The sequence below is a fragment of the Sceloporus undulatus genome, chromosome 5 (assembly GCF_019175285.1).
Source record: "Sceloporus undulatus isolate JIND9_A2432 ecotype Alabama chromosome 5, SceUnd_v1.1, whole genome shotgun sequence".
NCBI lineage: Eukaryota > Metazoa > Chordata > Lepidosauria > Squamata > Phrynosomatidae > Sceloporus > Sceloporus undulatus.
Window position 1 is genome coordinate 179,931,999 of NC_056526.1, and position 14,388 is coordinate 179,946,386.

The following is a 14,388-nucleotide window of genomic DNA, read 5'->3' on the forward strand; positions in this document are numbered from 1 at the left end:
GACTGTCAATTTCCAGTTTGAATTCAAACTGCTAGAAATTAGATTCAATGTTTTGAATATTGGCATTTGATGTATCTCCCCATATACACATACTTGAGAAATGAGATCTGCTGGAAGGAATCTCTTCAGTATTTCACAAGAGGGAATGAGGAGCACATCTTCTCCACTGTAGCATTGTAGATGTGCTCCTCTTAGAAACTCAGATTGGTAGACGTTGGTCTCATTTGGACACTAAATTATAATTTGACTTTTTATAAAAGCTTCTGGGGCCTAATGATTTCACCCAATACATAATACACTTGGCCTTTTTGCATTGACTTCAATCATTTAAACTATGCAAATGTTTAATGTTTCCAAAGGTTAATTTTTATTGTAAGACTATTTTATTGTCTTATTGTTTTACCATTTAAATTGTCCAACTGATTTTATTGTGTGCTGCCCAGATATCTTACAATATGAATCAGCAATGAAATACTGAGAGCCCTCCCTCCATTCCCTCCTCCTTTTGTGTCGTGTCTTTTAGATTGTAAGCTTGAGGGCAGGGAACCGTCTAATTAAAAATAATAATTGTAAGCCGCTCTGATAGCCTTTAGGGTTGAAGGGTGGGGTATAAATAACATAAATAAATATTAATAAATAAATACTGTAAATAAAGCATTGTACTAAAAATGGCAGGAGCCAGTTTAGCACTTGGTGGTGAGCATCTCCATACTTAAATAGGCTTGACTCCCAATTGCACAGATACATCACTTTATATTGCCACCTTAATAGGACCCAGCAAAATTTGGGCAGCAGCGATATAATTTCTGGGAACACCGGGTTATTTCCATGCCATACTAAAATGGCAGAGTGCTTTGTGGATCCATGGATATCTGCTTTTTAAAGTGCAGCCACTACATTTTTGCTCCAGCAGCTGTTAATTCATTCTCTTAATCTTGACTGTTTTGTATTTAGCATGATACTGTGTCTTACTTTACAGAAGTATTCTGTTTTTAGGATTTTCTATTTGAAGGGCTGTTCATTCCAAATGCAAATTAAAACACAGAAGTGCAAGAAGGGAAAGTAGGGACCCTGAAATCATCCAACATTTGGCTCCTAGTCAGTAGAAGTAAGCACCAAGTTCAGCTAGGCGTAGTAGCCTTGCCCCAAACTCTAATATCAAAATTTGAGACAAGCAAGTCTTTTGTCAAATGTATTTTTCCAATTGGAAAAAAAAGGACTCACTTTGACAGCCGTCTCCTATTGGAAGAGAACATAAGCCCTCTACAACATCAAGCAGTAAGGCAAGAAGAAAGCCGCTGCTCTATTTAAGCTTTGTTTTCTTTTGCAGTACAGCTCAAGAATGGGAAAAGGCTACTTGATGGGAAGCTTTAAAAACTGAAACGCTACACTCAGACCTCAGCCTTCAAAACAGCTGCTTTGGGGGGGTTGCATAATCTAAACGCCATGCCCACCAAAGTGGCTGGAAGCCACCTTATTTGGTCTGTGTGTTTTGGGCCTTAGTTATGTCTCCTTAACCAAGTAGCCAATCTAGGATTCCAGCAATTATTTTTAACTATACACACTGCTCTGGAAAAGGAATAAAAGCTACCACTACTTAGAAATATAGAGTTTTATTTCAATTTACAATAAGGCAACATGACATATTTCTCAGACATTAAGTGACAAATATACATATAGGCTGTTGCCAACACAGTCCATGAGAGAAGTGCATTTCACCAAACATTTGTTTACCTCCAGGTTTTTTTTTCCTTCCAACTTTCAGTCTATTTTTTAAGGGTCAGTCTGACCTGCAAGGCTGCAACCTTCAAAATCACCTGCCCCTTTCTTTTGTGCATGGTGTCTGTGAAGGAAGAGACCATATTCACCATTTTTCTAGACTTTTTTAAAAAGTCTGTTGTGAAAAGAACAGCTGGGTTTCTACAAGAAGCAAACTCACCCCCCCCCTTGCAAAGTTTGTTTGCAGGTTGTTCTAGTCCTTCATTTTAACTTTCACAGATCATCAACTAGACATTTAACTTTTTCCAGCTATTTAGCCTAATGCTCAGATATTTACTCTCTAACCAAAACGTTAGCAAAGACAACAAAATGCACACCCAGTAAAACAATCTTGGAAATGTAAGACCATCTATTCAAACAATCACAGCAGTCCATCCAGAGTAACCAGTGAGGAAAAATTGTTCAAACATTCCATAACCACATGAATGATGCAAATGTTATTTGCACAATTAAATAACTTGATTTTATTATTATGTACATTCCCTTTGGGCAACAATTCAAAAGCTGCAGCCCATTCTAACAACTGGGATTTTCTGTTCTGCTTCAATTCATTTCTCTTTTCCAGACATCACAAGCAGGAATTCGCCGGTGGACAAATGCACACCAACAAGAAAAGAAAGCAGTGTCCTCTACTGCCCATGCCTGGTGCTTTCTTTTTACTGAACAGGGGGGGGGGGGGGGGGATCCACATTTTTTCTATAGCGATGAGGCATGAGAAATATCAGCCGGAACAAATCAGTCTGAGTCTGCTAGTTTACTTGACGCTCCATTTCCTATTATCATTTTGCTGTAATTTTTCTGCTCTTCCTCCTTAAAAGTTTCCTTCACTTTGGCTCTTTTCAAACCTCCATCCCTTAAAACAAAAGGCAACAAAGGAAAATATATGAATTATTATATACATGTCACTCCCAGCCACAAGAGTCATACATTTTAAATATTCAGGATAAACCCTCAGGATGTTCAGCAACCCAGTTTCAATAAAGGCACCAAATGCAGTCTTTCCTGGACAAGATAGATCTGGCCACAACAACTGGTCACAGAAAAACACTTCCAGAGTAGACTACTCCAATGTGTTCGACTTGGGGATGCCCTTGAAGAGCATTCAAAATCTGTAGGTTGTGCAAAATGCTTTCTGGTATACATTTCTGGTCCAAGTCTCAGAGGGAGAGAAGAACCACTGGACCTCATCCCCTTTCCCTCCACCATTCCCTTCTCCTTTTGTTTCGTGTCTCTTAGATTGTAAACCTAAGGGCAGGGAACTGTCTGATTAAAAACAATAATTGTAAGCCGCCCTGAGAGCCATTAGGGCTGAAGGGTGGGATATAAATACCTAAATAAATAAATAAATAAATAAATAAATAAAATTTCTTGGGCCTCATTTACACAGTCATTATATTAAACACACTGGTATCTTATAAGCATATGCCTCAGTGGTGTATAAAAAGGGTTGAAACTATAAGCCTCATTTTGCTTGGATTCCACAACTGGCTACTGTTTCAGTGCCAATTCTTTTGTCTTCTTTCTCAGAAAGACATGTCAGCCATGCAACCTTAGATTTCGCTACGTGCCATTGCCAATCCAAAATGAAGCCAAAGAACTACTGCCTCCATCCTATGTGTCATGGCTGTATCCTATGGAATCCCTGGACTAGTAGTTTTGTGAGGTACTAGAGATGAAAAGTCTAAATACCTCATGAAATTATAAATCCTGAGATTCCACAGGATTGAGCAATAGCAGTCAGAGTAGAATCAAAGTACTGTAACTGTGTATTATGAAAGTTGCTGATGAGACTTCTCATGGAGGAAAACACCAAAAAGGGCTGTCCTAAACTGAGTCAGTCACCTGAAGTGATGTGGAGAACATGGACAAATCAATGCATGAAGACTAACTTTGTATATTTTCCTATTCAATGTACATTTACCTACCTGACTCTATTCAGACAGATTTCAGTGACATAGGAAAATATGAATCCATGTGAAGCTAGTCAAATGAAATGGTATGTTTAATATATCATTCTTGAGCAAGGTTTTGGAGCATGTGAGGGCCTCCTGCGGTTCCTGGGTTAAATGGACTACTAGCATCCATTTCAATCTGGTTATTGAACAGGGGCGGGTGTTTGTTGATTCTGCTAGACCACCTGTCAAAAGTTTTCAATACCATTGACCATTCCAGGCTGCCTCAGTGCGACAGAAATTGGAGGTTTTACTGTGGCTCCATTACATTCTGGAGGGGCAAACCCAGAAGGTAGTGCTAGGGCACTCCTCTTTGACCCCCATGGCCATTGGGGGTTCCTCAGGGTTCTGTTTTATCCCCCATGCCATTTAATCCAGACAAGACAGATGTTCCTCATCAGTTGAAAGGTGCCATCAGGGATTCAACAGGTGTTAGATAAAATTTCATTTACAGGATTACATTTTCCCTCAAGACACAGGCTTGCAGTTTGGGTGTACTCCTGGACTAAGATTTGAACCCAGAGAGGCCCAGGTTTCTGTGGTAGACAGGAATGCTTTTGCACATTTAAAGCTTGTGTGCCAACTATGTCTGATCCTTCAGGTGCCAGAACATGCTATAATAGTATACATCTTAGTTACATCCAGTATGGACTATTGTAATGTAATGTAAACTACATGGATCTGCCTTTGAAGAGTGTTTGGAAACTTCACCTAATTCAAAGAGTTGCTGTCAGAGTAATAACTGGAGCAAGTTACAGGGACTATACTAATCCCCTGTTAAAACAATTCAATTGGCTCCCAATTTGTTTCCAGGCACAATTCAAAATGCTAGCTATGACCTATAAAGCCATATATGGCTCAGTTCCAGGCTATCTGTTAGACTGTATCTCCCTGTATGTGTCTGTTTGTGCTCTGAGATCATCAGGAGAGGCCCTTCTCTCAATCCCACCACCGTCGCAAGCATGTTGGTGGGGATGCAAAAGACAACTTCCTAGATGGCTGCCCCTGGACTCTAACACCCTTCGCAGGGAGGTAAGAATGGCCCCTTCCCTGCTGTCTTTCCGCTGATAGGCAATACCATTTTTATTCCGACAGACCTTTAAAACAAAGTTTTTCAATAATGGGCTTGGGGTGGTATATTGTTTTAAACTGAACTGTTTTAATAGCATTTTAATCATTTAAGCTGTATTTTATTCTTTTAGCTAGCGTTTTTAATTTTTTGTTTTAGTGTGCACTTTTTTATGTTTTGCATGTTTTTAACTACTCTTTCGTATGTTTTGTATGTTTTTAACTGTAAGCTGCCTTGAGTCCCAATTTTGGGGAGAGGGATACTACTACTAATAATAATAATAATAATAATAATAATAACAGGAATCACAATTTGATTACTATATAACTTGGCCAGGCAATGCACTTTTCCTTTGTTCACACCTCTTGTCACAACTGATATAAATCTTTGCTTGTTCAGTTCACACATGCAACAATGAATAATTTTAAGTTTTCTCTCCACTGATTGAGATTATCAGAATTTTTGCATTTTTTCAATTATTTTCCACATCTGAAAATTCCTTGCAAAAGTGTTTGTGAAAAAAACTTTCATGCAACACCCCCCTCCTCTTTTTGTAAAAAATATCATTTCATGTACAAATTGTCTCTTTTGCACACAATTCTCAGACAAAAAAGTTCACAAAAGCAAAACTTTATGAAGGCTGATTTATTTTAAGAGCTGCCTCATATGGCGGGACCACTTGCAGCCTTTACATCGCCACCTCTGAAACAAGGTATCAAATAAAGTTTCAAAGTGGAATGGCCATAGACAGCAAGAATGAATGACAGCAACTTTGGACCAGACTTAGGTCTCTAGATCGCTAAAAACTATTACTGTAGGAAAGAGCTCCTGTACAGAGCTCGCTTGCTCTCTCCTTAAGGACAGAGTTCTTCTATTTTCTCCACCAGGGCAGTTCTGTAAGTCCTCCTTGCGAGCAATGGCAGATTTCACTCTGTTGGCAACTGAACAGCATCTTCTCCGTCCTGCAAACCAACCAATAGAGTACTTATGAGCCAATTATCTGCAACCAACATCAATATGGAAACAAATGATAAAGTCCAGTCAAACTGTGAACTTTTCAGAAGAAGAAAATGGCGGCTGGAGTGAGGGGATGAGAAGGGAAAAAAGCTTCTGATTGATGACCCTCAAAAAGGGACAGAAGCTCCAGTAGGAAATATATTAATCGCACTTTAAAAATATAGTTTTACAAAGAGAAGATACCTCTCTTGTTACTGGTGGCAAATACCACACATGGCAGACAATAGCCCAGCTGGTCATTATTCGCAGGAGATAGCTCACTATACCATGCTTGCTGCTGTTCCAGAAAGCATCACCAAATTGGGGGTCGTACTGTCAAAAGAAAATAATAGGTTGGGGTCACTTTTGTCCCATGCAAGCAACCATTTCAGAACAGTGTACTGAGATGCTACCTGTCCAAAAGTCCAAAATATCTTGCACACTGGAGACAGTAATAATCAGTGGTCCCTGGAGCATGGAAACAAAAGCTTGCTAGCTCAGATCAAAGACCTATCTAGTCCACGATCTGGTTTCCCATAGTGGTCAACCAGTTTCCTATGATAAGAGCAAAGACAGGATGGGAAGGACTTATTCTGCAGCTCTAGCTTTTCCTTTGCTGATATTTTGTAACATATATCTATTGTACCAGTCCCTGACTTGGGCTTACAGCCTTCTCATCAGATAAGCTCCTCTGAGGATAAGTAATCTGCACACTCATGTATGCTAGAATTAAACTTTTCAAGCTATAAAGATAAAGAGTGCTTCCAGCTTTGAATACAAGCAAAAGGTTTATGCCAGCTACAAAGGGTTTGGTGGATATTACACTAGAAGCTTTGTGCCCAGAAAGAGCCAAACAGGGTCAAGTTTTCTAAAAACAAACAAAGCATGCCACCTTAGGAAGGGTACTTGCTCTTTTATATAGGAGAAGGAAAAAGAACACCTCCATAAAAGACAACACCTGTCACTCGGGAGCTCTCTTAAATATTTTAATGAAATAATTAGCCATTTGCCAATCTGCTAGCCAAGCAGTTTGGGACATCTTTTTAAACATAATTTAATTTTAATAATTTAACCTAGCCAATTATCTAAGAAAGCATTGCAACTCTACTTGGTTTTATTGTTGTCGTGTACATTCAAGTCGATTCCAATTTAAGGAAGATCTATCATGGGGCTTTCTTGGCAAGATTTGTTCAGAAATGGTTTGCCTCTGCCCTCCTGTAAAGCTGAGAGATGGGGGCTTGCCCAAGCTCATCCCATGGGTTACCATGGTCAAGCAGGGACTCAAACCATGGTCTCCAGAATTGATGTCCAACACTTAAACTACTACAACATGCTCAAATCCAGGAGCAAGTAACCTCCAGCACCACTTCTTTCAGAAAGGAGTCAAATTATTACACAGAAAGGCCAATCCTTCACTTATTCACTCCCACTGGGAAATAATTGCAAAGAAGGAAGACGGGTGGAGAACCTTTTAGACATGAGCTGTTCTTGAGTGTGATTAAAAAATATTTCTGCTGCTTACCTTGATAGCAACTGGGTAAATGGTGCCACCTATTTCAAAACTTCCCTTTTTAAACATCATTACTGAGGTATTGTTTATACAAGTGCCTGGGAAAGAGAGAGAGAGAGAGAGAGAGAGAGAGAGAGATTTCAGTGACATTCATCCAAAACACACTACAACATTAACACACCAAACATCGGATCCAGATGCTGCAATATGCTGCAGAACTGAGAGACTGAATGAAGTCAACAAATACTACAAGACGAACACATCATTTCTCCAGTTGGACTGCCATCTAACTAAAGGGGAAACAACTCTTTTGGAGGTATTAGTAAAAAGATCCTTGCCACATTGACTTTAGGATAAATACATTTATACCCTCAAAGTTCTCCAAATTCTTTCTCCTCCATCAATTTTTGAAAGGGGTAAATGAGAAAAGGGAAAGGGAAAATTACCATGCGATACTTTGAATAGCCACCCTATTCACCCATTCCTCACTGTGTACAGACAGGAAGCAAATGCATAGAGGAGAAAGTGTATTCACACTTATTGGTCCCACCATGAACATTTACACATCCCTTAACATCCCTACTTTCCTCAAATATCCGAAACAGAAGGCAACAGCTCAAGGCTGGGGAAATTGTGGCCTTCTCAATACTGTTGAATTCTATTTTCCATGAGCCCTGACTAACATGGCCAATAGTGAGGTCTGACAGTAATTGTGGCTGATGAACATTAGGATCAATATAGGTTCTCCAACTTTAGGTATTGTTAGGACATATATTTTCCATGAAGGCAGGAATCACACAAAGTGTGGTTCTCAAATGTATCAAGGTCTCTTCTACAATGGATATAGGGATGTGGGGTGGGAGTGCAGGCAAGCAGGTGTACAGATATTAGCATAGAACAAACATTATCCACCGCAAATTTGTTGCATATGGAGAGGCTGGGAAGAGAACAGTGAGTAAATGAATCCTTCCCTCATCTTATACTATTCTTGTCCACACTTTCCTCACTTCCAGATAAAATTCCACTACCATTTTGATATCTAACAACATGAGGAATAGCTAACATGAGAAGTACGAGTTCAACAGCAATTTAAAACAAAACAAGCAGAAATCAATGGGAGGCATTTTTGGTTTTGTACCTTCTGGAAAAATCAAGATGGGGAGTTTGTCCTTGCTGGCAATATGTTCTCTCAGTCTGAAAGAGAAGGAAAAAAATACATTTCACGCTATTATTTGTCTAAGTAAAGTACCTCATGATGAGGTCATTTTAGATTACCATCATGCCACCAAAAGAGTTCTCAAAATAAAAATCACTACCTCCTTTTATTTATATGATATCTTTCTTTCAGTCTGGGACTCAAGGCAACTTACCAAAAGACAAAAATACAATAAATCTCATCTAGTTAAAATATACAAAATTAAGACTAAAACAATATTAAATAACAACATAAATAAAACCATTTAAAACTTTACTTTAAAACAAGATTATAAACAGCATGGCATCATAAAAAGCATGTTTTTAGACATGAGAGTCTCAATCTGTACATATATTCCAGTACACGCTCTCCAGAAGTGAAGTTGTACAACTTCTCGAATTCTACAGACATCTGTGCTGGTTTGGGGAATCTAAGAGATGCAGTCTAGCACATCCGACAGGCAACAGGTTTGGAAAGGCTGCTCAAGTAACTTCACTGAGCATCACTGACTGACTCATTGTCTGAGCTTCACTGTCTTGGGGGGGGGGCTATCAGGAATTGGTACCTTCTGCATGCCAGAAAACAAGTGTACAAATATTTTAGTGCTTGGAAGTGCAGCAATAATTCTCTCTCATGCTGAATCAATAAATTTCCTCAGGGCAAAATTCTCTACCTTTTTGTCACTAGATGGCGATCTTTCATTTCAGAGCGTTCAAACCAGACATGTGGGCAGGCCTTGACAGTGGCTCTCTGGATAACACCCATTAGGCCTCCGTGAGCCTGGCCAACCTGTAATGCATCCCCAGAAAAAGACAACACAATTAAGTCAACATCAGTTCCTTCAAGACAGTTCCTTTCAAAACTATATTTAAAATCATCCTGAGCAGAATTCCAAAATCTGAAATATTCCAAAAAACAAAACTCTTTTCATGGATGGCTGAAATAGGAACACCTGTGCTTTCTGATAGTTCAGTGTCCACAAACTTTGTTTCATGCACAAAATTATTTTAAAATACTGTACAAAATTACCAGTAGGCTATGCGTAGAAGATGTATATGAAACATAAATTAATTTTATTATGCAAAGGGATCTTGCAGCATCTTTGAGACTAACTGCATGGCAGAAATAATCCAGTTTGACTCCACTTTAAATGCCATGGCTCAAGGCTATGGAATTCTAGTTTGTTGTGGCACCAGAACTCTGCTCTGATGCCACAATAACAAACACAAACTACAGAACAAACTACTGTTCCCAGAATTCCATAGCCCTGAGCCATGGCAGTTAAAGTGGTGTCAAATTGGATTATTTCTGCCGTGTACATGCAGCCTGAAAGAAAGAAATTTGTAGCATGAGCTTTCATAAACTTGAGCCTATTTCCTCAGATGCATCTGAGAAAGTAGGCTCAAGTCTACAAAAACTCATGCTAGCAACTTCTTTCTTTCAGTTAGTCTGAAAGGTGCTGCAAGATCCCTTTGCATTCTGATTTTCCAAACTAACATGGTCATATCTTTGAATAAATGAATTTTGTGTTTAGACTTGGGTCCCATCTCAAAGATATCTCATTATGTATGTATATGCAAATACAGGTATTCTAAAATCCAAGCAAATCTGCAATCAAAAAATTGAACCAAAGCATTTCAGATAAAGGAGACTCAACCAGTATTTCCTTTCTAGTACAGAATGGACTTAGCCCAAGACAGAGCAACAAAATGGTGTAGCCCTCCCAACCATGTCAAAATATGCAGTACCCAAAGCCAGACAAGTTATTCTGGCAAATGAGATAGAAAACTTCACAAACTGCTCTCTCCATTTCTGGAAATAAAAATACAACTAATTTGCCACCATTTCATGACACCCAAAATCTGCTATCTGAGCCAGCTTCACTCTGCCTAATGGTAGGACTCATCCAGAAAGCTGTATTCAGGAGCATTTTTGAAGAACTGATGTATAGAAGAGGGGCATTTGCCTTTCCCCCATACGGCTGCTGCCTGAAAACATTTTAAAGAACCTTGCCATTTTAAAGAGCCTCCTTGGCAATAGCTCCCAGAATGACCCCATTTCTGGGCACCACTTTTCAGAAAGGATGTTGACAAGTTGGAATGTGTACAAAGAAGGGTGATTATGATCATCAAAAGTCTATAAACCAAACCTTCAGAGGAATGATTTAAGGAGTTGAGTAAGTTTAATTAGTTTGGAAAAGAGAGGTGACGTAATGGCTATCTTTAAATATCCACAGGGATGTGACATAATAGATGGAGCAAGCTTGTTTTGTGCTTCTCCAAAGACTAAGGCTGCGGCCACACTGCAGAATTAATGCAATTTGACACTGCTTTAACTGTCATGGCTCCATCCTATGGAATCCTGGTATTTGTAGAATTATAGAGGCTAACCTGGAAAGACTCTCTGGTCTCTATGCTCTCTATGGGAGAAAGCAGAAAGGCTATCCAGTACAGCCACTTGCTATGCAGAAATAATTGGAGTTTGTTGTGGAATCAGAGCACTCTCAAAAACAAGACTAACTATGTCAGATATCTCCCCTGCCAGTAAAGAATCCCAGAATTCCATAGCAATGAACCATGACAGTCAAATTGTGTTAATTCTGCAATGTAGATAGATGCAGCCTAGAACACCAACTAATGATTCAAATTACAAGGAAAGAGATTTAATCTAAACATCCAGAAGAAATTTACTATAAGAACTGTTTGACAGTGGAATAGACTGCCTTGGAGGGTGATGAACTCTCTTTCTTGGGAGGATTTTAAACAGGGGATGGATGGACATCTTTCAGGAGTGCTTGAGTTTTGTAGACTGACCACGGGTGGGGTGGAAACAGATGACCCTTGAAGTCTCTTCCCACTCTAAGATTCTACAATGGGAAAATATCAATAGCCTGGAGGAGCGGTAGCACCCCTTCCACGAACAGGACATCCCGTTAACATCTTTCCCCACATTTTTCCCTTGTGTTGCTTGTTACCTTAACAAAAACTGGGTGTTAATTGTTCACTACCAAAAAAGGAAAGAAAAATGTACGTGTACTGTGCTAGAAAACTGAATATATCTTGGAATTATTATGAAATAGAATACTTTTGCCACATTGCAACAAATTTATCTTTATCATTTTGTGTTATTATTTTTGCTGAAGCAAGCTAATACTTTTTTTCAAAAATAGAAACACTAGGTGTTGGTAATGCATGCATGAGGAGGTAACAATTAGCTGGGCTGTAAAAACAGTGTTCCTTCAGATTTAAGCCTTGCAAAATGGAGAGTTGTCTGATGAGACATGCTTGATGGCAAAGACCTCCTGGTATGAATTTGCCTGACCATCCAATATTATCATTTGTCTGTTTGTTTTGCAGAAGTGGCTTGACATAAAGGTCTCTCATTTTTTCCCATCCAAAGCCTTGATCGAACTGTAGACTAGAGCAGTGATATCTGTCCTCTTATATGTTGGAGAATGGGATCCTGAAAATGCTGAGTTCTGGGTGAAAGGTGACAGGGTTACCTGGAGTCACCAAGCTGCCATGATAAGTCACCATTTGGGCTGTGCTGAGTCACAGGAGGTGACATCATCATAGGCAGAAAACTACAAAGTCATCCTGCATAGGGGAATTGTATAGAGGAAGAGTGCACAAAAGTGCACAAGTGCACAAGAGATGCACATGTATATAAAGGAGGAGCCTCAGTGCACAGTGTGTGTCATTGTGTTGATGATGATGGTGTACTGCGGGTCGCTGTGGTATTCAGAGCATGCTTGTATACAGAGCAACGAAGATTAAAGAGCCTCCAAGAGAGATATCTGCCTGGTGCCTCATTTGTCTGCTTCTGGTGGGAGAGAGGAGATTCTCCAGCCTGCACAGAACTCTGTATTGCTTCTCAGGTGGCCATCCAGATGCAGAGCTTCAGTGTGGTGCAACGCAGCTCAATCACGCTAACATTATATTCTCTAAAGTACCATGATGGTGTTAGTAAATAAAACCAAGCTTTCAAATACTTCTACAAAGTTAATTCTGGCTCTGATGAACCTCAAACTTTGGCCCTCCAGATGACCAACTTCCAGAAGCCCCAGTCAGCATGGGCAGTACTAAGGGATTATACAAATTGTGGTCCAAACTTTGGAAGGCCCAAGTCTGAGATCCACTACTGTTAAGAGAAAATACTTGCAACAATATTTATTATTTATACTATTTCAATGGATCTGCAGTCAGCCCCATTATAACTTGCTCAAGCATCCATTCTTCTATCCTGAGTACTGTATTTCACTAAGAGAACTGCACTCAGCACGCTTGATTTCTTCACAGTTACTAGAAACTAGGAATCAGCTATGGTTCAATGAGTTTGGGGTGTATTTTTTAAACACTCTGTGCAATCCTTAGTTCTCATTGTTACAACACACATTTTACATACCATTGCATAACAGCCATCGTTGGTCAAGATAATAACATCAATCGGGGATGTGTGGTTGGCGACACAAATTCCTCCTTTCTGAGGTTTGTTTTCCCTGCAATTGCATGACATCAGTTAGCCATAGCTGTTCTAAGTTTTTTATAAAACCTAGAAACCAATATAGCCAATATGCTATATAGATACAATATAAGTAAGTGTAAAGTAATGGACATTGGGGCCAAAAATCCCAACATCATATATCCATTGATGAGATCTGAGCTGGCAGTAACTGACCAAGAAAGAGAATTTGTTGTTATGATAGGCAGCTTGATGAAAACATCAAACCAGTGTACAGCTGCTGCTGTTGTTTTTTTAAGTGAATTCCACATTCTAACTTAGCAAGGAAACTGAAAATAATACTACTATACAGTTCTGGTCACTGCATCTAAAAAGATATACTACATGTGGAAAGGCATAAAATGGCAACCAAAATGATCAAGCGACTGGGAGCAAGTACTACAACACTTGAGGCTGTTTAGCTGAAGAAAAGGGTGAGCAAGGGCTGACCACGACAGAGGTGTATAAAATTATAATGGTGTGGAGGAAGAAGATAGAGGAAGCTTCCCCACCTTCATATAATACTAGATCCTGGGGCTATCTACTGCAGCTGAATAACTGGGAGATTCACGACAGAAAAAGGAGGTACAGTGAACCCTTGTTATATGCTGGGGTTTGGTTCCAAGATCCCCCATGTATAACAAAATCCATGTATGTTCAAGTCCCACTAAAATATAACGACACGGCAAAATGGTGTCTCTTATAAAAAAAATGGAATATCAGGGTTTGATATTTGAAATCTATTCTTTTTTTTTGAACGTTTTCAAACTGTGTATGCTTGAATCCATGTATAAAAAATCTGTGTATAAGAAGGGCTGGCTGTAATTCTTCACACAGTGCAAAGCTAAAAAGTGGAACTCACTGCCACAAAAGGTAGTGGCAGTTACCGAGCTGGACAGCTTTAAAAGGAGATTGGACACACTGGAGTAGGCATCAGTGGCTACTAGTCAGCTATATGTCACTTCCAGCCTACCCACCCATGGCCTGCTGATTCCTACAGGCAACTGGCCACTGTGTAAACCAGCTGGACTCAATTGCTTGGTTTGATCCAATATGGCTCTTATTATAATTGCATTAGTATTTCACCAATATCCTCTCCATAAAACTTGTTACATTTTTTAAAAATTCTAAGCTGAAATTTTATACCACAAAATCAAGTTAAGACTTTAAAAACTAAAGCTGGGGTGGGTAACTAGTTCCTCTCCAGATATCATTGCACTGCTGCTCCCTATCAGCCCTGGCCAGCATAGCCAATGGTAAGGAGTGATGGGAGTTGTAGTCCAAGATATATCAAAAGCCACAAGTTTTCCACATCCATCCTAAAGCAATCACCATTAGAAAGAAAGAAAGAAAGAAAGAAAGAAAGAAAGAAAGAAAGAAAGAAAGA

General features: G+C 39.4%; 1 protein-coding gene across 1 annotated transcript in view; it reads right to left on the minus strand.

Annotated features, from left to right (window-relative positions):
* Nucleotides 1–1,597: 1,597 nt before the first annotated feature.
* Nucleotides 1,598–14,388, minus strand: part of GPAT3 (glycerol-3-phosphate acyltransferase 3) — a 31,191-nt gene continuing 18,400 nt past the window's right edge. Inside the window, 9 exon segments of the mRNA XM_042469507.1 lie at nt 1,598–2,632; nt 5,685–5,712; nt 5,715–5,741; nt 5,744–5,762; nt 6,001–6,129; nt 7,319–7,404; nt 8,445–8,500; nt 9,175–9,290; nt 12,906–12,999. Of these exon segments, the coding sequence (XP_042325441.1) occupies nt 2,515–2,632; nt 5,685–5,712; nt 5,715–5,741; nt 5,744–5,762; nt 6,001–6,129; nt 7,319–7,404; nt 8,445–8,500; nt 9,175–9,290; nt 12,906–12,999 (673 nt within the window). The 3' untranslated portion in view covers nt 1,598–2,514.